We start from the raw sequence: 19,922 nt of genomic DNA, 5'->3' as shown, positions 1-19,922 counted from the left end.
ATTCCTGCAAGATACAGGAACTCTTATTGAACTCCAGCTAAGCTGCTGATGCTTCAACTACTCTCACTTCTCATTTCTTCTCATTTTGAATTTTTACCTGAAAGACAGAAGTTCTGTTTCTTTAATACGTTTATATGCTCGTTCATTCTTCCTGAACACTCACAACTATTGCCAAATGGCAGCTTTCCAGAGGAAGAGAATAACTTGGAACACATTTGGTGCTCAGCTTTCCATCCCATAGCAATTAAAGCCAGGATTAACCTTTTAGTTCATATCTTAGTAGTTAGTACAGTTCATGTGTTTCTCTTTACTTCAGAACTCTTCTTCCTGGGTACTCTATAACATGGCTTCTTTTTACTGGCGAATAAAGAATGAGCCATACCAAGTAGTAGAATGTGCCATGCGTGCCCTTCATTTTTCTTCAAGGTAAGAATTGCTAATAAAGGTTTCTTTTCAGATTGCTTTTCCAGTTACCTTGGTTAGTAGACAGGTTTTAGTTTCTAAGACTGTATCCTACAGAGTATTCCATGTTACTCGTTCTTAGTCTTCATGTGCTATACTAGGCTTATATATAGTTTAGACATTTTTCTATCAAATTACGTGTTTAATATGTGACTAAAATTAATATATCCTTATGCATGATTCTTACACAGTCTGACCTTCTTTTAATGTCTGTTTTTTCTTTTTCTTTTTTTTTTTTCCATTTTCTTTTAGGCAAAATAAAGATATTGCACTGGTAAATTTGGCAAATATTCTGCACCGGGCTCACTTCTCTGCAGATGCAGCTATTGTGGTCCATGCAGCTCTGGATTACAGTGACTTCTTTACCAGCTATTACACTTTGGGAAATATATACGCAGTAAATACTATCTTTATTTTCCAAGACTTGTAGAAAACCGAGTATTATATAATCTTTCTGGCTTGACTTGTAATGCTTTCCTCTTTTACAATGTGTTTAGTGTTCCACACGCATTTCATGCTTAATGTTTAAGATTTTGTCAAGATATTTTCATCCAAAAGTTTGTCTTTCAGCAAAGGTTTTTATCTGCACTGGTATCTAAATCCGAGGGAAATTCTCCTGCAGCCTTTCTTTAGCAGATACAGTGGCTTGAGTTTCAGAAATGACAGGCTGCTTGTTACCGCAAATTAAAATTTGAGTTTAAGACTTCCTTAAAAATGGAATATTTTTTATTGAATATTACCAAACGGTGGCTAATTCTCTCTCTTGGTCTTTCCACAGATGCTTGGAGAGTACAACCACTCAGTCCTGTGTTATGATCATGCTCTACAGGCCAAACCAGGGTTTGAACAAGCTGTAAAAAGGAAGCATGCCGTCCTATGTCAGCAAAAACTTGAGCAAAAATTGGAAGCCCAACATAGGTAACTAAAGAAGCATCCTAGTGGCAATGCATACAATCTCACTTTTGTTGTTCTGTTGCAGCAATTATTTACATTTCAAATAGAATAATGATTTTCAACTTTCTATGTCTCTTTGACTATGCTATAAAATTATTTATAGGAATACTTTAAGAAACCTGAAGTTGAAAATGCACAACACTAGGAAAAACTGGTATTTTAAAAAGCATTCAAAGTAAATCTTTTCTGCTGTTGAATTTTCAAGATCTCTTCAGCGAACACTAAATGAATTGAAGGAATATCAGAAGCAGCATGACCATTACCTTAGGCAACAAGATGTTTTAGACAAGTACAAGCTCATCCAGGAGGAACAAATCTTGAGGAACATCATTCACGAGACACAGATGGCAAAAGAAGCTCAATTAGGTACAACTTTTTTAGAGTTCGTGCTCATTATAGCAATGAAGAGTTGCACATATTCAGATTAATGTCAGCACATAACTACTCTATGTATTAAAAGATGACCCTGAGTGGCTGATGTGTTTTGCTTATTAAAACAAGGGATTGCAATGTGTTCTTGAGCAGGATTTTTTTCAAGTGTTTCAAAGACATAGTTTCCTCTGTGATGATTCAATAAATAAAAAGGATTGGCCGAATTGGGGCAGAGGGGTTGACTGTATGGTATCTTTGTCTCCTCAGAAGCCTCACTTATATAGTAGAAAAAAATGTTTTGTGTTCTGCAGGGAACCATCAGATTTGTAGACTGGGCAACCAGCAGCATAGCTTGCACTGCCAGTGGGACCAGCCTGTTCGTTATCACCGCGGAGACATTTTTGAAAATGTGGAATATGTTCAGGTTTGTCTATGAATTGATAGCACTGCTTTAAGTTGCATCCCATTTGCCTTACTAGCAAAATAGTTCCCTTCTTTTGAGGTTTAACCAAGGGCGTACATTTTGGGTGTGGTAATTATAGTGAGCAATCGTTTAGTCTCTTTTCCAGACTGTAAAGTATTTAATACTAGTTTCTTTTGCTAGTAATACAAGATGAGATCGACTGTGAATTATAGAAATTTAGAGGCCTTATCGTATAAGACACTGTTTTACTTAGAAAAGAGAACTGTTAGAATTATTTGACGTGAAAAACTGTATTTTAGTCCAAAGTCTTAGTTTCCTATGAGTTACCAACCACTTCTATATTGACTCCTTTGCTTTTCAACCTGCATAGAACAGCCAAGCATTGCTTTCTAGGAAGTACAAGAACCCTCACTTGAGGTATTAAGTTTTCTCTTCCATAAATATACTAATTTATTCCATAAATTTCAGGCATGCTAGCAGGAGCATAGCATGTTTAACTTTCCAATTTAGTTTCCTTCAGAGAGAATGGGAAAAAGCGTTAGGCAGCTAATGTTAATGAAGAGGCAAAGGTTTTCTAAGGAGCTAGCTTTCTAAGAAACGTGGTATATGGAACAAGAATTATTCTTTAGTGGGAAGAATATTCCAACATAACAGCTTGAAAGTGTGCTTAAAATAATATGGTATCAATCACTTATTTCTGCAGCCTTAAAACAGATCATGGTTTCTTTTGTTTATTACCCTGTCATACGACTCAAGCTGTGCACCTTTTGCACGCTCCTTCCAATTTAATCTTTTTTCCTACCAGAAGGAGCACAAAACTGCCATAAGCAATTAACAAATGGAAGAGCAGAGCTCAGTGATGTTGAATCTAGTGAATACTTTTGCAGCCCAAAAAGAAGGTGTTAGCCCAGTTTTGTGAGTATTTGCTGATTGTATATCTTGAATTAGTGCACCAAGGGAATCTGATACAGGAATACTGAGAAGCTTTGGAAGCAAGGTGTGTACTAATACTGAAAATCCAGAGCAACAGTCACCCAAGCAACACTGCTGCTGTGTTAGAACTGCAGATAAAGCTTTATTTTGCAATGTGGAATGTATTGTGGAATTTCCCCTTAGCTAGTTAAGAAACAGGAATAATTATTTTTAATTATTCTGTGTTTTCTTCTTGGATGTTCTTCCTGTTATAATAATTATAATTCAGATTATCAAGATAGTTTTGCAAGCCATGAGTCTTAGTAACTCTGAATTGAACTAGAGCTATGCAGTTTAGATAAGTAGATTTTGTTTGTGGTCTATTTAGAAATGTTTGCTTGGAACCTTTTAGCATTTTTTTATTGATTTGCACTTATGTTTTCATTGTTGACTTATTTACAACATGAATATTTCTTTTCCATGGTGTAAGTGGATCAAGAGGCTTAAATTTCCATTTTTTTTTTCTGCTACCCAAATTTCGACTCATTGGTGAAGCTTAACTACATAAATGGTGGGGGGAAAAAATAATGTGTAGAAATTCAGCCAGTAATATACCATCTCTTTTCTGTATTAAATACTGGTTTTGTGTTGTTTTTAGTTTGGTGAAGACTCTTCAACTTCTAGTATGACATCTGTGAATTTGGATCTGCACGCAAACCAAAGCGACCACAGCCAGTCCTTGAAGTCTTCCCCCGTTGCTCGTTCTATCATTTCCGTGTGGAGTGTAGAATCCGACAGAGTGAGTACGGAGGATAAGCTTTGCCCTTTCAAAGAGGAGTAGTGAAAGAGTGAATCTTGTCCTTGTTTATGTGAAACTTCTTAGCATTTGGGCTACTGTTTTGGTGTGTGACAGCCCTGGAAAACGTAGCATTTTGAATTTCTTCAACATATAAGCGTCTCTGTAGTTTCTCTGTACCAGTTTCCCATCACTTGAAACTTTACTACAGTGCAGAGGGGCTTGTTCTTTGCTACCTTTGTAAACATCTGCTGCAAGTAAAGCAGTACAGCTGAGTAAAGATAGCAAACTGAACTGCTGATATTCCAGAAAAGCTGGGAAAAGAATAGTTTTAAAGATCTCTGCTCTTTTTTTTTCCTCCAGATTCATCGTTATATTCTTATTAGCTTGTTAATTAGAATATTAAAAATGTTGAGAAAATCATCAAAAATAATTCCTTTCCCCCTTAGGACAAACAGCATATTCTTTGGCCCCAGCGATCAGAGTGCATGAAATCTTTCCCCAAAATTCCTGATCCAGAAGAACTGCCAACTTATTTCCTGCCTCCAGAAAACAGGGGATTCAGGCAAGTGTTGATTTTTAAAAATTATATTTGTAAATTTTCACACGAACGTTCTTTCTAGAGAGGATGGATGTAACTAGCAATCAACAGTACAGATGTGTTCGAACCTCTTTCTCTGGCCATTCCACAGGAGGGCATTTTCCTTTATTGTCATCTTTGCTGTGACTGTAACAGTCAGATGCGATTTCATGGTGATTCTTCCCTGACTGTTATTGCAAGGTGAACACATGAAATATCTCCAGTATTACGAAAAGAACGAGGATTTAAGCACAAGTATGAATGTGTTGTAGAGTATATTTAAAAAAAAAAAGACCTTGAGAGAGATAATGAGGTATCTATTTAATAACTACAATTAACTGTTGTACATTGCATACGTCCTCTTAGCTTTAGTTATGATAACAGAAAATTGTGAAGACCAGAAAATAGTAAAAAAGGGTTAGGAGTGGAAAGCCCTGGCTTGTTGCTTTGGGACAGTTAGAAAACCAGCTTAGTTGTGGAATAGCCAGTAATATTTGTTATTACATAGGATAAAATGTGTCTATGTTGCAATAGCTACCTTAGATCAATGCAGTTTCATAATATCCTACTCACTTAACATTAGAATAGTGATAGTAAGAAAACTTTCTTCTCCTAGATGGTATAATTCTAGTATTGAGCATGTGTTAAAGCAAAGATTCTGATCCACAGATGTCCTGAAGCTTCCTTTGAAAAAAAAAAAAAAAGTCTTCAACTTAGAATGTTCCTCCCAAATAATTTGGCTACCTCTTGGTGTTTTTGAAATCAAACTTCAGTTTAAATAACTTCAGCATTTTCTTTTTCACTTACCTGTTTAGTCCTAAACTTCATACAGTCCTTATTAGCATAATATGAGAACCTTCTGTGTCTTATCTCTACTGCTTTGTCCATTATTTACAGGTGTTATATGCTTAAAAATGGAAAGTAAGGACTTTATTAATGACTTTTCAAGGGAAGGGTGGTCCTTGAACTTGGGGTTTGCAGCTCACATCTCATGGCAGTCTACGATATGAGGCTTGTCAGTCGATATGTAGCTGATTCTTGTGCGTATAGATCAGTGACATGCAGTACATGCTGTTAATTTGTCTTGGTTCTCCTTATCGCTAGAGTCCAGCCAATCCTGAGTATCCCAAGAGATACTGTCGGGCATGGAGAAAACCAGGCACCAGACTGTTCTTCAATTACTGATGCTCGTAACAATGAATCTCTAAACATACTGGTCAAGGAACTAGACAATAATCTAGATTTGAAATTCAAGATGCCAGATGATCAAGCAAGACAAGTAAGAGACATTTTCTTGTTGAGTGTCGTCTGTTTGAAAGGTCTCTCTTTATTGCCTTAACCTTACTCAGAACATGAAAGATTCTCAGATTTAAAAGATTACTTGATATCACAAGCCAATCAGTACTTCCAAAAAAGGGGAGCAAATGCTTTCTAATAGGGCTGGAGAAAGGGAGAACTTGTCACTCAGGATAAGACTTGTTGTCTGTTTTCTTTCAAATGCTGACCAAACACACACAGAATAGGAAATATAATTTACTATTTGAAATTACTGCTTGCTTTTAAAACTTTGAACAATCACTTGACATGATTCGTCTTCTTGGGGTTTCCAATAACTACTGTATTCTACCAAGTTGGTAACTTTAGGCTGAGTCCTTCATATTGCTTTCTGGAGGTTGTCTGCTTTAATCGTTAACGTGTTCACATCATCTCTTTAGAGCAATTTTTCTTTTTTTGGCAGGGGGACAGTTTTTTATTTCCCTTTACTAAAGGGAAGACTTAGGGATGTGAGACTTGAATGGCCCATGTAGATACATACTGTAAAACTTACTTAGTTGTTTAAAAAAAAAATTTAAATCTTTGTTGACCAGGTTTTGCATTCTCGTATCAACAATGAAACTATTACCCAGGAGAAGATAGGAGCGTTTCTAGATCATGCCATGAAACAGGTATGTCAAAAGCGATAGCATGTGATAAATTCGGAACTCTTGTTTGAGGCTCGTTGCTATACTTCTAAAGTCGTCAGTCAGTGATGTGCAAGAAATAAGCTTACTTGCTGCCTGTAACTGAGATGAAACTAACTTAAAAATCCATTTTTACAAGTAAAGCGCAAACATATAGAGAAGTATCCATTTAGTTCAGCTTAGTGTGGACCGAACAGCCCTGTAGTTACTTGCTCTTGTTGTAACTGCAGGACATGGAGCAGCAGTGTATTAGCTACGCCTGGCAGCCATTTGCTTAACTGAGAGAAATAGCTTGGAACTACTCCTCCATCTTTCATTCCTCCCTACATGCTTGCCTTTTGCTCTTCCTCCTCCTCCCCACTACCCTGCCTTCCCCCCCACCCCTCCTCCAAAGAAGCCAACCCTCTGTCAATCTTCTGTCAGGATAATTAGCACTCTGGGGCAAAGAATGCACATCTGTATAAGACGCTGTGGAATGCCACCTCCATCTTGCGTGGGGCCTTTAAGAGTCATCACAAGTCAAATGACAGGAAGCATTGAGATAATAGAGGTTGACTCTTTTTGACGTGTCAAGCTGATATTTCTCAAATTAACTCTCTTGTACAAGTTGTGTCAAGACCGTGTATGTATGTATTGTTTTTAGTCTATAATCAGTACCATTTACTACGTGCATCTGTCTTACTAGGAAGAAAAATTAACAGTAGGAGTTGACTGCTATTATGATGTTGTTCAGAACAGTCCTATACATGTCTAATGTCTTATTGTTGCAGTGCATAGGTATTTTGGTTTTAACCATCGTATTCTGTTGTCTTCATGCTAAGAAGTCTGAACTTCTGGGTCATTTAGATGCTGATGTAAGAACACTGTTGTGTCATGCCTGTTCTGCTAATGATAAACACTCTAGGGCAGGAGTGCTACAGTTGGTATCTTTGTGTTGGGAAAGACAGAGTGCTAATAACTTGCTGAGGATTTAGTTAAAGAAAGGTCATCGAGGCCTGTGTACGGAGTGTAATTGAGTGAGGAGTTTGGCACGAATAACATGCAAGTAATGTCATGTATGTGCATTGCAAAATAAGGGCGATACATACTCCTGCAATTGCAGATTTTGTAAGGTACTCTGAACAAAGATGTGTTATATCCTATTGATACCTTCCAGTTCATCTTGAAGCATAGGTATAACCCTGCTGTGTGAGGTTGTTTTTAAAATCTGAAAGAAAATCTTTGTACTGATTGACTTTTTCAACACAGTATTACTATAATGCCAGCTGTATTGCATTAATACAATACTACTGGAAAGGTCCTTACCTGTTTCACTTCTTTAATCCTAGCTGCACGTTTCCTATTCATGCATGCATTTGGGCTTCAGACATGTAGGTCAGATTGGACATTAATTTCACTTGTTGCTTTTATGCTTTAAGCTCTTTGTAGAATTGGGTAATGTGGAATGCTGAAAATATTAAAAAGTAGAATGTAAGTGTTTCTAAACTGTTTCAAACTGCTCCATCTGAAAATCAATGTTTTATGTAGCTCTGTCCATCTATCAGTATTTTAAAGTTTTGCTCTTTCTCCTTTAGGATGAGTGTTTGTTTTTTCTGTTAGAGGTGAAAGAGGAGGAAGGAACATTCAAGGTGTATTTGACCCTTCCTCTGTTCTTCCACATGCCCTCACTTGTTGCTTGCTACTTTATGATCTTTAAACAGTATCTAATGCATGTCAACTTTTGTAAGACAAATAGATAACTAAATCTAAGAAAAATCAACTTTGAAACCTTAAATTGACAGGAAGTCTTGATGTTGGATGTAGGACCTGGGAACACATCTACCTACAGTTTAAAAGCTGCGTGACCTTCAAATTGTAACATTTCTACGTAGATCTGTATTAATGTAATTTTAAGACTCTGAAGTGGCTCACAAACGCTTCCTGAAGCAAGCTATCCATTATCACTTCTACATTTTAAGAGTTTTTGTGGTCTTGATATGAGGCAGTCCGATGGGTAGAGTGTGAGCAACAGCTGTTACTAAATCACAGTTCAGACTGTAAATCGTGTCAGTTTGAGTAGAGGAGATTGAATAGTCTGCTAGCAGTCACAGCAAAGTGTAATTTGTATCTAGTTAATAAGGTAGTATGCAAGGGTGAGTTTTGTTTGTTTGTTTCTTACCAAAGAGCAGGCAATTCTGTCTTCCTGAGACACCTCTTTGTGGGTGTTTTCATGTTTTCCCTGACTCTCCTCTAGCCAGAAGATCCTCTGTGGCTTGTGCTTAATGAAGCTGGACTGTACTGGCGTGCAGTTGGAAATAGCACCTTTGCTATCAACTGTTTGCAAAAAGCATTTAATTTGGCTCCACATGAGTATCAGGACATCCCTCTGGTCAATCTTGCTAACCTCTTGATTCATTATGGTCTTCATTTGGATGCCAGCAGGTTTTTAAGGCTTTGGCCATCAACGCCTCTGAGGTAAGACGATGTTTTTTGTGTTCATTCAGCCGTGAATGTCTTTTCCTTTATTATTTTCTAAATACATGTTACTTGTGTTTACTTACCTGTGCGTGCAGTTCAACTTCCAGCTTGTGATTTGCAACAGATGTTAATTTTCATTTAAATTCTTGATCGTGCTGGGGGTGATGCTGGTTGCTGAAAATATAAACATCTAGAGCAGAAATTCTTCTAAAGTAGATAACAGACTTATTGCCTCCCAAAACCTATATTATCAGCAGTGGCTCAAAGGAATCTAATCCTGGTATTCTGGCAACATTTTCATCTAAAACTGAGATCCGTAATGCTGTCAGTATTGTATCTCGGTTTTTTTAAAAACTTAAAGTAGCACGTATGTCACCAAGATCTATGGCTGTATAGACATCGTTCTGTGCCACTTAACTTTTTATCTCTACTGTTTTATTTGTCCCTAGATTACATCTGTATGCCTAGAGGAAAAGCTGTAGTCTAGTCCTTTGGTGACTTTGCTCTCAACCACAGATTCAAAACAGGTTTTTGTATTTCTGAATGGTAACATAATAAACATTCTGTAGGTTGTCACCTGTGTCACGTAGAGAGTTTCTGTATAAACGGCTTAAAGTATTAGACTGGCCAGAACAATTGTGAAAATTAAGCAGCGTGGGGGACACCTTCTTTCTAGCAAGTAATTTTGGTCTTACATTTGAGATGCTTCAGTAAGAAGTTCAAGTGACTTTTTCCTGTGCTTCTACCTCTGTAGTTAGATAAACAGAGAGCTTAAACCTGCTGGGCCACCAGTCATCTAGCACATAATAAAAGCTAAAAACAGAATAATCTTTTTCAATACAGCATTCAGAAACAATTTTGCAGTTGTTGGAAAGGAATCTAGTCCATTTGGGTGGCAGGTAAGAGTGCCAAAAGGATCTATAGAAAGAACTAAATTTGAATTATGTGCCTTAAGAAGAACCCTTGAAAGCACAGCCTTGGAGGAGAGGAACCTAGGGATCCTTAGGACCACGTTGTGTGAGTAGGGCTTTTCTTCCAAAATATTGGCAAGTCCTCCCTCATTAGAATAATGCCTACTCCTATTTTTTTCAGGCGTTCTCAATCCTGTAATACCTATTGTATCAAAAAGTCTGGCAGGAGAATTTGTACTTGAATAGTATTTCCTGGAATATAATGGAAAGTAAATACAAATTAAAATGAATTACAGCTACAGGGAGTGAAGGATGTGCTGTGTTAGCAAAAGCTTTAAAAAAAAAAAAAGTCCTGTTGCTCAGCTTGCATGTTTTTCTGAATGGTGTTTAATAATACAAGCTAAGATGAGCTTGAAAAATCTTAAGCTGCTGATCAGTCTCCACATTTTCAGATAATGAATGTAAAATTATTTCAATGGAAAAAATGACTGCTAAATTACAATATTATAGTCATTATTCTAGCATTATGCTGTTAATTGCAGTGAATTACTTTGTGTAAGTGAAAGACTTTTCAGTCAACAAACAAAATGTAGTGCTTTACTATGTGCTTGTATTAAAGTGCTAATTATATTCTACCCAGTGAAAAAAGTGTTTATAATTTGTACTTTAAAGAAAATACATATTTTTAGGGAGACTAGCCAAAAGCAGCGGACAAAAATACAAAGTTTTATAAAGAATTGAACGTAAACAGAGATATATACCCCTAAGCTAGTGTGTCATTGGTGTTTTCAGTAGCCTAGTTCTGCTCAAGTGAATCCTGAACACTCTTGACAAATGAAATGCATCTGTCCTGCTAGAACACTGGTAATATTTTTTTACTTTTTTTCTGACTTCTAATCATTCTAAAATGTCTTCAAGCATTTCAGTTTAGTTCTTTGCTACTCTATGCAGTAACCATTATGTTTATGATAGGTTATAAGTAAGTATTTAATGCTTCATTTCAGCTTGTGTGTGTTTAACAGCTGGTTTTTATCGTAGGAAGATGGAATCCTGAACACAAGCTTATGTCAGAACAGCTTTTGTTTAGCACTGATGCATCAAGCTGTTAGTTCTCCATTCTAAGAATAGGCAGTCCCTATTGAAGAAATTTCCTAAATTCATTTCAGCAAAATTTGGGAGGGTGTGCATTGACAGGGTTTTTCCTAGTTGGCTTCAGTTTTAAACAGTGAACGTACTTATGCTGGGGTATGTTTCTTTTCTCTTGGCAGCCCCTGACTTTTTTGAGCCTAGGAAATGCGTATCTGGCTCTGAACAACATTAGTGGAGCCCTGCAGGCCTTCAGACATGCGCTGGATTTGACAACCAAGTGCTTGGAGTGTGAAAGCAGTCTGAAGATGATCCGCTGTTTGCAGTTTTATCCTTTTCTTTACAACATCACCTCTTCTGTGTGCAGTGGTAAGCAACTGCTGAAAGATGGACCACAAGTGAAATAGTGTCTGTTTGCCTTGGGTGTTGCACCTGAAATTGATGATTGCTCTACTTTTTTTCCAAGGATCCTCCCTTTTGCTTTATAGTGCTTTCTCCCTATAAGGACCAAGGTTGAGGCACTGCTTTTAATGGAAAAGTTCCAGTCCGTTAAGAAGTTCTTGAGGATGACTTCTTAAATATCTAGAGGGCTGCCACTGAGTGCAAATTACTTCCAGAGTGTGTCAGTAATACCGGTAACAGCCTCACCGATGTCTCTTCCTGGTAAATGAGGAATGCTGGATTCAGTATTGATGGCAGCATACAGCTCCTACTGCTAGGCTACTCAACAGCCCCTTTGTACATCCCTTCAAATTTTACAGTCAGATGGATATGTTTTCTTAAAGCTGAAGAATTTGGTGAAGAACAGTTTAGTTTTAATTCATATCCTTTCAGTGTGTTCAGTACTTTCAGTGTCATTTTCTAGTGTTCAGTCTTTACAGAATAGATGATATCGTGTCAGCATTATTTTGTTTATATGAGGTCTGTGGTCACTGCTCTTAACCCTCCAAAAATCTGTAAGAAGAATGACTTTGAACCCAATCTCTCCTCAAAAAATACTTTAAAATATTTGAGATAGAATGCTTTATTGTCCTTAGTGGCTACTTGTATTAAAAATTAAAAAAAATAGCTTTTGGAGATGGATTCTTTCATTTCAGTGAATCCCGCTGAGTATTTCAAGTATTTTGTCTGTACTTGCATATGGATAATCTGCTGCTCATGAGCAATCTTGAAGAACATTTATGAATATATTTTTTAATCCCTTCTCTTTCAAGTTGTTACTGAGGTGTCTTTCCATCTAATCTTTCATTTGTTTTTAAGTGAAAACCTCATGAGAGAAATGCTTTTGATTTTTAGTAGTGCTATGACTTCCTCTGAATTATGTTTTTTTTAATTACCTCTCCAGTGGAAGGACATGGAGAAACCACTTCTGACTTAGCATCCAGAATTACACTGTCTAAACATAGATTAGAGGCCATCATATCTCCTGGTACAGTATGGATGATGCCATTGTAGGTGAAATGCCAGGACTATGCCATTAGAATAATACTGGGTTTTATGGCCTTATGCCTTTTTGCTCTGATTGATAGCACATCAGTTGTGCAGCAAAATGAATGGTGTTTGTCTAAATGTAGTGTAGTAAGTGGTATTATGGCCCAACTGATGGGTCTCTTGCTGACTTCCATAATGTCAATTCTTACACTGGTACCTTTCATTGAATCTCTTAACATCAGATTGCCCTTCTTTTAAAAATCCCGAGATACCGTTAAAAGTATTGGAACTTGCACATTTCATGACAAGAGACGCTTTCACTGTTCTGGGAAAAAAAAAATTCAAAGTCCGTTTAGTTTTATAAAGATCTTCTTTAACCTTGTGAGTTACAGCCAGTTTTAAAGTTGTTCCAGTCAAACCTTAATGGTAGCCACTCTGTTTTGAGGTTAAGCAAAAAGTAATTTAAAAGTATATTCGCAGAACTGAGATGGTAACGAGCAATGGCTGTGTTTGAACCTCAAAGTGATCTTTTACATCTTTCTTTTCTTTTGTATGCTTTTCTTCCTTAAACTTGTCACAATACTTAAAAATATACTCCTCTAGTTTGGCTGATTCTTGGCTGCTGTTTGCATTGATTCTTGATCCAGGATGTTCATTTTGGAGTCACCTGTTAACTGCATATGCTCTTTAGGAAGTTTGTGTTTCTTGAATGTGAGGAGAAACCCATATCAAGAGTGCTTATGAGAAAAGCATTATCTTTCCTTTTTTTGCTAGCTTGGCCACAGGTTGACAAAGTGAGCGTGAATATATTCATCTGGTACATTGGGGTTGGTTTTGTTTGTTAAGGAATCTGTGAAGCTGCTAAATCAAGAGAGAGCTGAATATGCCTTAGCATGTTAATTTGCACATTGAATTTCAGTATTCCAGTATTTAAGTATTTTGCTCTATATTTTTGCCTTTTTCTGGGACTCTTCCTGTCTTAATATTTCTTTCTTTTTCATTTCTGTTCATGATATCGTTTAGGTCATCTTTTGTCTGAGTGCAAGAAACCTGAAAGTATGAACCTGACAAATAGTGTAAATGTTCTTTGTACATTCATGTGCAGAGTGTAAAATAAACATACTGGTCAATTCAACCTTGATGATGATTTGTGGTTTAAGTCAAAACTCGGAATTCAAAAATGGAAAGGTAGATTTGCCTATCTTATTTTCATATAGTTTGGGGAAATATTTTTTCCTCACTCTAAACTTCAGCTGCCTCGAGAAGAATCTTGACAGGCTGTATGAAAGTGAGGTTAAGTCTCCAAAACCAGAATTATTTCAAGAATGCATACCCAGAAATCACACTTCGCACTTAACGTATCCTGAAATTCTGGGAGCCTTCTGTTCATCCTTCAGTTCAAAGAAAACAATTGAAAAGAGATTGTAAGTTTGAATTTTGACTTTACGTACATAATGCAATAGTATGTACCGTTATTCAACCACTACTTATAACCTAAAAAATGCAAGCTGTATTTAGATGCTAATACTTAACATTACCTGTTGCACTTACAGCATTTGTTAAAATGTTACTGTCGTGTAGACTTACAAGATTTATAAAGCAACGTAATCTGCTCGTGTTTAGCTCAATGACAGACGGGAAGGCATGTTTTGGTGACAAGATGCAAACTAAACACTACTTTCACACACCTTTCTGAATTGGGCTTTAGGTATAGAGCTAATGCAGCACATTTGTAAATATGTGGATCAAATGTTTGCTTGACAATCCCAGTGTCACTGGATTGTTACTTCAGGAGATTTTCACAGCCTTTCAGATCATGTGTTGCTGCTTGGGGACATCTGATAATTGAATTTAGTTTGTCCTTTTGTTGTTACGCACTTGATGGCATGCCATAACGATTTACATCCTTTGAGAGGGATATGTTATGCTGAAAAATTTACCAAGAAATAGGAATGTCAAATGTTGTCTCTGGTTTAGTATCTTGTTTTGATAAGCATTCATTCAGTATTTCTGAAACTAACAGCAGTAGGGCTGCCTGTGCTTTGGGTTGTAGGCCCATGTGATAGCTGTGTTTTTGCTTCGCCTGTCAAAAGCCTCTGTTCATGAGAACTGAACTAACTAGCAAGATACGGAGTTCCGTGCTCTGCTGCCGTGAGCCATCGGCAGAATCCAACAAATGGTCAGTGGGAGTTATATGCTAGCATGGGATGGAATATGGGATCAAAAATCTGAATTTATAGTCTGATTTTTAATTACAGTATGTGCCTGGTGTATATTTCAAATAGGTGAAATAGGAATTTTCTCAAGCATGTTGGGACATTTGCTGTTAGCATAGGACTTTGGAAGTGTGAGACACTAATGCTGACTTGTTGGATGCTTGCTTATATGCTCCTGTCTGTACTGCTGCCTGGTACTTCTTTTTTTCCCTAACTTATCCCTGTTCTAGATAGAAATTTATATTTCAAACCCAAGTCACTTCATGCAGGTGAGAAGAGGAATTAAAAACCTCAGACCAACACTTTTCTATTTAACTTCTGCCTCCTATATTGAAGTTTATATAAATGTTTGTTTTCATTGTAAAAGTATTTCTAAATATACAAAGATTTTTGGTGGGTTTTTTATCTCAAGGAGGAGGTGTGTGAAGTGTCCAAAATTTAGTACAACTATATCACCTACAACATGTATTTTAAGCGACTGCAGGAGTTCAGAGAGTTGCAACTAATATGGATACTATAAGGCAACAGTGCTGCCATGCTACATATGCCTCCGTTACTTGGACCAGCAGCCCACATACTGCCTTATTCCCAAATAACTGAGGAAATGGTCGGAAGACTTCATTGTTATGGGATTTTCCTGTGGTGGTGCTTCTGGAGGTGACTTGGCAGTGTTAAGGGTGTTGCTACTGAATGATCAACTGTTACGTTACTGGCAAATCAGTTCCTGAAGCCTGTTAAGTAGCAGAAACTTTACGTTGCTTGACGGATACCTACGCAGCCATATCTGACACACAAATAACAGGACCAAGAGACTTGCATAACAAGTGTGAAAAACTTCACGTGAAAAACGTGGTCAACTCTTAGAGTCGCAGAAAGGAGATACTTTGGGTTTGCGCTGCTCACTAAGCTAGTAGAGAAAGCCAGCATTATTTTTGTCTGATGCTGAAACGGGGCACTGCCAGGATTTGTTTTGCACACCTTTATGGCTTAAAAAATTGCAAGTAGTTTTTATCGTGTGATAAGGTCTGTAGAGGAATATCCAGCTAACACCTAAGGGATTGTCCCTGTGACACTTCATTGGCTGATGTGAACATTCAGATGTTGTCAAGCCTTTTGAAAAAGATTACGATACACTAGAAGCATATTTTTAGTGTGATGGTCAGCTGGCCCTTGACACACGCTGATTTGTTACTTGCTGTTGCGTAGGGCTTTCCCTTATGTGTGTAAACAGAATTGCTGCTTGGACAAGCAGAAGTAATTTATACTCAATACATTTTTATCTGACTAAACATCTACCTCTGACTGACAGTTCCAATTCATTATGAGCTCATGCACTTCACGGTCTTTTAGACAAGATCAAAATTCAAAACCTTAAAACTATTAATAGATTGATGGTATTCAAAACATGAAACTTGTTTCAAACCTCAAGTTTCTTTAGTTTCATTATCTTTCATTACTTGGCAGGATAGTGCTTTTTACAGAAAACTTTGTGCTGCTCTGTTGGAAGTAGAGGCAGCGTGAGTACATTATGAATGTATGTGCATGCCATCAAGATATCTGACTGCTTTGATGTAGTGAGCATGTATGTTTGTGAAAGCAATGCATACTTCCTTACTTGATGATTTCGTTCTGTAATGTGTACAGCAATAGCTTAATAATCCACTTTAAATATGGTCTTAGTGCCCTCTCGTGGTACAAACACCCTATACCATACAAAATCAAGTTTCTTCTTTTATTGCATCTACTTCCTCTTAAAATAAAACATAGGGAAAAGTTATTTGATCTTTTAAGTGTAAGGGTTTTTCTTTGTCCCCTGGCACTTAAGTTCTTACAGAGTTAATAAGCTTAGACCTTTAAGCAAATTGACTTGAAGAGGAGAGATTGACCTGAAAGGAGAATCTCTGCGTGAAACTCTAATAGTAAGCTTATGGACAGTTTAAATAACGTGCTTAAATCAACGTCACAGTTTAAGCCTCTAACTTGATGGTTGTTGTCACTTCGAGTTCCATATAACAGTTTCAGATACACAAACACTAAGCAAAAGCGTCACATAAATTTTCTTTACAATGGTGCATTAAAACATAGGGATGTGAAATACTTTGCATTTTTAAATGCACCTTTCACTTACTTGGTGATCTGCTACAAGCTATGACTGACTTGATAGTCCCAACAAGGGGCTGCTAAATTTTGGTTCCATTTTGTCTAAAAGGACCTCATACTATACATTTTTAGCATAATAGCATTTTAGTTTCCTCCTTCTCAAGCTGCTGTATCTTGTTCCTCCAAGGAATGCTCATCACTTACAGTGTTAATGGGTAAAAACAGAGGATGTTTACTCTTGGGGCGAAGGGTGTTGAGCTTAGCTCAGAATTTAATCTTGTTTTAGTTGAAGCAAAAGGCCCTAATCTATACCAATTGTATGGGATTCTGAAGTGAACACTCCTGTATGTTTAAAATTCAGCTTTTTGTTTCTCTGACTTGCATGTCGTGTAAAGGCAGAATTCTTGAGTGTTCCTGAATCTTATTTAGACTACCACAAATGTTAATTCTCTTATTTATCTGACTATATTAACGAAAGGGATGGGATCTGTGACCATTCATTTCTCTGTTGCTTTTACCCTCTGTCCATTGCCTTGTGGGAAAGCTCATCTGTCTAAACAGCATAGTCAACCCCAGTAGGGTTTTTTAACAAGCAGAATTCTATGAAGCACGCAAACAGCTTGTCAGAGTTCTCAGAAGCACATCATGGCAAGTGTTTGCATTGTCATTTAATAGTAGCATAGAGAAAGTGGATTCTGTGTTAAACAGTAGCTGTTCTAAAATCAATTTGAAGTTAAATACTCAAGTTTCTTATTCCTACCCACGTGCCTATTGTTCACCCTGCAAGTTCCACCTGGGATCTGAAAATCAAGCTGAATTCTTTTTTGGTCGAGCATCTCTGGCAACGGAGATCATACAGTGTCAGTCCATCTGAAAGATCTGTTGGTGTTGCACAAGTGGAATCTAGGTCACTGTATTTGGGCTCTGCAGTGCTAAAGGAGTTAAGAGGAGGTTAAATTCTACTTGTGCAGAATGGAAAGATCTTACTGAACGCAGGTAGGTGGGAGATAGGGAGAATGAAGACTGCTTTTTGTCTTGTTGGAGGCAGGCATCCCGAGGGCGTGGGGGTGTCAGGAAATGTCAGACGTGCCTCTGACTGGGAGATCCTGGAGAAATCTTACATGAGAATGTGCCCTGCGGGAATAACGTGACCCGATTATTATTTCAGTTTTGTGCTACCGTTTTTGCGCCAGTAGCCCAGCAAGGGAAGAAGCAGTTCCTACCATCTATCTTTGCGGCAATAATCCTGGCGTTTCTAGAATTTTAGTGCTGTGATCTGGTAGATAGTTGACCAGACACAGGCTTTTTGATACTTTCTGCTATTTGATTTGGTGCCTGCTGTATAAATCAGATCTTTCCCTGAAAAGTCTTTTTCTAGCATCTCTGGAGTGGAGGACCTCACCCTGATAGTGCCATGCCAAGCTCACTTTGAAAGCTGTCTTTCCTTTCTGAGCTCCCTGTATTTTTCTTCTCAAAACTATGCAGAGATGTATAGATTGAGATTCTGAAGTTTAAAAATCAAAGAATGTGGTACTGTGTTAAACGTGGCATTTTTAGCTACACCGCTATCCAAAGGCTGTATACCCACTGCTCATGCGCGTTGCTTCCAAGCTCCTGCTTGCTGGAAAGCCATTATGCGTCTTAAAGGTTTCTGTAACCAGCAAAAAAAGCATGCTGTCTTAAGTATATATCTGTTACTCAAATGTCATTCTCTTTTGCATTTGTTAAACATGCTAACGGGTGAATTTGGTCTGCAGCTCTTTTTATGCTAACATCAGGTAATTTCTTTACATCATGCAAAGTCTGTCTTGCTAGCTTACATACTTACTCTGCTTATTTACAGCATGACAGTGTACCCAGCAACTTCTCCCAACAATCGTCAGTCTCACTTTGCATCATGCTCTGTTAAGAATGATATGCCCGCAATATTTAGCGTTCTGTATTCTTTCTGTCTTTTCCCAGGATCAGAAGGCCACAGGCTAGCAGAGGAGGGAGAAGAAGGTCATGGTCTCAGCTGCAGGAGTAACTGAGGCAATGAGGATAGGATGGTGGAAGAGAATTTAGAATTGTAGGAGAGTTCAGTGAGAGTTTACTGATGCAAAACTATGAATATAGGAAGGAAAAGCAGTACAGTATTAAACTAAATATAATATGACATTTCCCATTTTTATCTGTCTCTATAGTGCAAATGATTCTTCATAATATGTTACCTGGATCCTTCAGTTACTTCAGCATAACTACACGCCCCTGTAGTAGGAGGAGGATCACCAGGGGTTAGAGTGGAAGGGACAAGGTTCTCTTTCCAACCAAGTTTTTCAAAACCCGATACGTTCAGTTATCAGATGTACTAACATTTCTCTGCAATGTTTTTGGTGCTTTTTTGGTGATAGGAATGTAGATGAAATGAGACATATCTGCTACTGTCTGTGTCTTCATCTCTTTTTAGGAGGCTGCTTTTGCCAATGATGGTTTCTTGCATGTAGCTGCTAAAAATTCTTCCTGAACCTGAATAGTGTGCGCTACCTAGAGCTAGACCTTTTTTAAAAGGTCCAACAACTGCATATATTCTACGGCCTTTTTAGGAGGAATAGTAATTCCCCAGCTACAGCTCCAGAAAGATGTAGTTGCACAAACAACTTCATAGAATTAGTGAGTTGGTTAAAGCATGTTTGGAAGAGAAAGAACACGTATGGGAGAGTCGACAACGCGTAGTTTAGCGTCATTAACAACTTGCCAAGACCTTGAAGGCTGTATTCACTTGGCTTTAACCTGAGAACTTGTAAAGTGGTGATGTGTGGCCTCAGCCTGTAATGAGTCATGTTGAGCTTGTCTCAAAGCAGCATGCAATGCCATGTGCTCGGATTAAAATGAGCACTACATGCTGAGCCATGGAGTGCCAGGCACTTAACTACCCCTGATCTGTCTACTTTATTGATTTGTTTTTTCCTTTTAAGGTTGGTTGCCTGGTTCATGTGAGTGTGTGTTGTGCTCTGACTGTCCTCAGAGCTTTAAATCTATCATCTATTCCGGCTACTAGTGAGTGAAACTAGGACAATTCAGAGTTTCCCTAGAGGAAGACATTGATGCTTCTTGAATGCAACAGTCTGGGGGAGAAGGGATATTCTTCCAAAAATTCCTGGTCTTTCTGCAGGCACTATTCTATAGCTTTGAACTATTCTGGCAGTGTGAGGAGAATATTTTCCTGTTGAATCCTAAACTAGGGTGGTTGGCAGTATTCTTGTCAAACTTAACCTTCTGCA

The 19,922-nt window shown here is 37.7% G+C and overlaps 1 protein-coding gene across 1 annotated transcript in view; it reads left to right on the top strand.

Annotated features, from left to right (window-relative positions):
• TTC17 (tetratricopeptide repeat domain 17) overlaps window positions 1-19,922 on the top strand; it is a 46,965-nt gene that overhangs the window by 5,128 nt on the left and 21,915 nt on the right. Inside the window, 12 exon segments of the mRNA XM_009695962.1 lie at window positions 317-426; window positions 715-859; window positions 1,241-1,380; window positions 1,622-1,782; window positions 2,100-2,212; window positions 3,783-3,923; window positions 4,370-4,485; window positions 5,605-5,779; window positions 6,369-6,446; window positions 8,695-8,878; window positions 8,881-8,915; window positions 11,098-11,284. Coding sequence (XP_009694264.1) covers window positions 317-426; window positions 715-859; window positions 1,241-1,380; window positions 1,622-1,782; window positions 2,100-2,212; window positions 3,783-3,923; window positions 4,370-4,485; window positions 5,605-5,779; window positions 6,369-6,446; window positions 8,695-8,878; window positions 8,881-8,915; window positions 11,098-11,284 — 1,585 coding nt within the window.

The sequence above is a fragment of the Cariama cristata genome, unplaced genomic scaffold (genome assembly GCF_000690535.1).
Source record: "Cariama cristata isolate BGI_N322 unplaced genomic scaffold, ASM69053v1 scaffold8862, whole genome shotgun sequence".
NCBI lineage: Eukaryota > Metazoa > Chordata > Aves > Cariamiformes > Cariamidae > Cariama > Cariama cristata.
The sequence above is the reverse complement of the archived record's forward strand: the minus strand, read 5'-3'. Positions and strand labels throughout refer to the sequence as shown.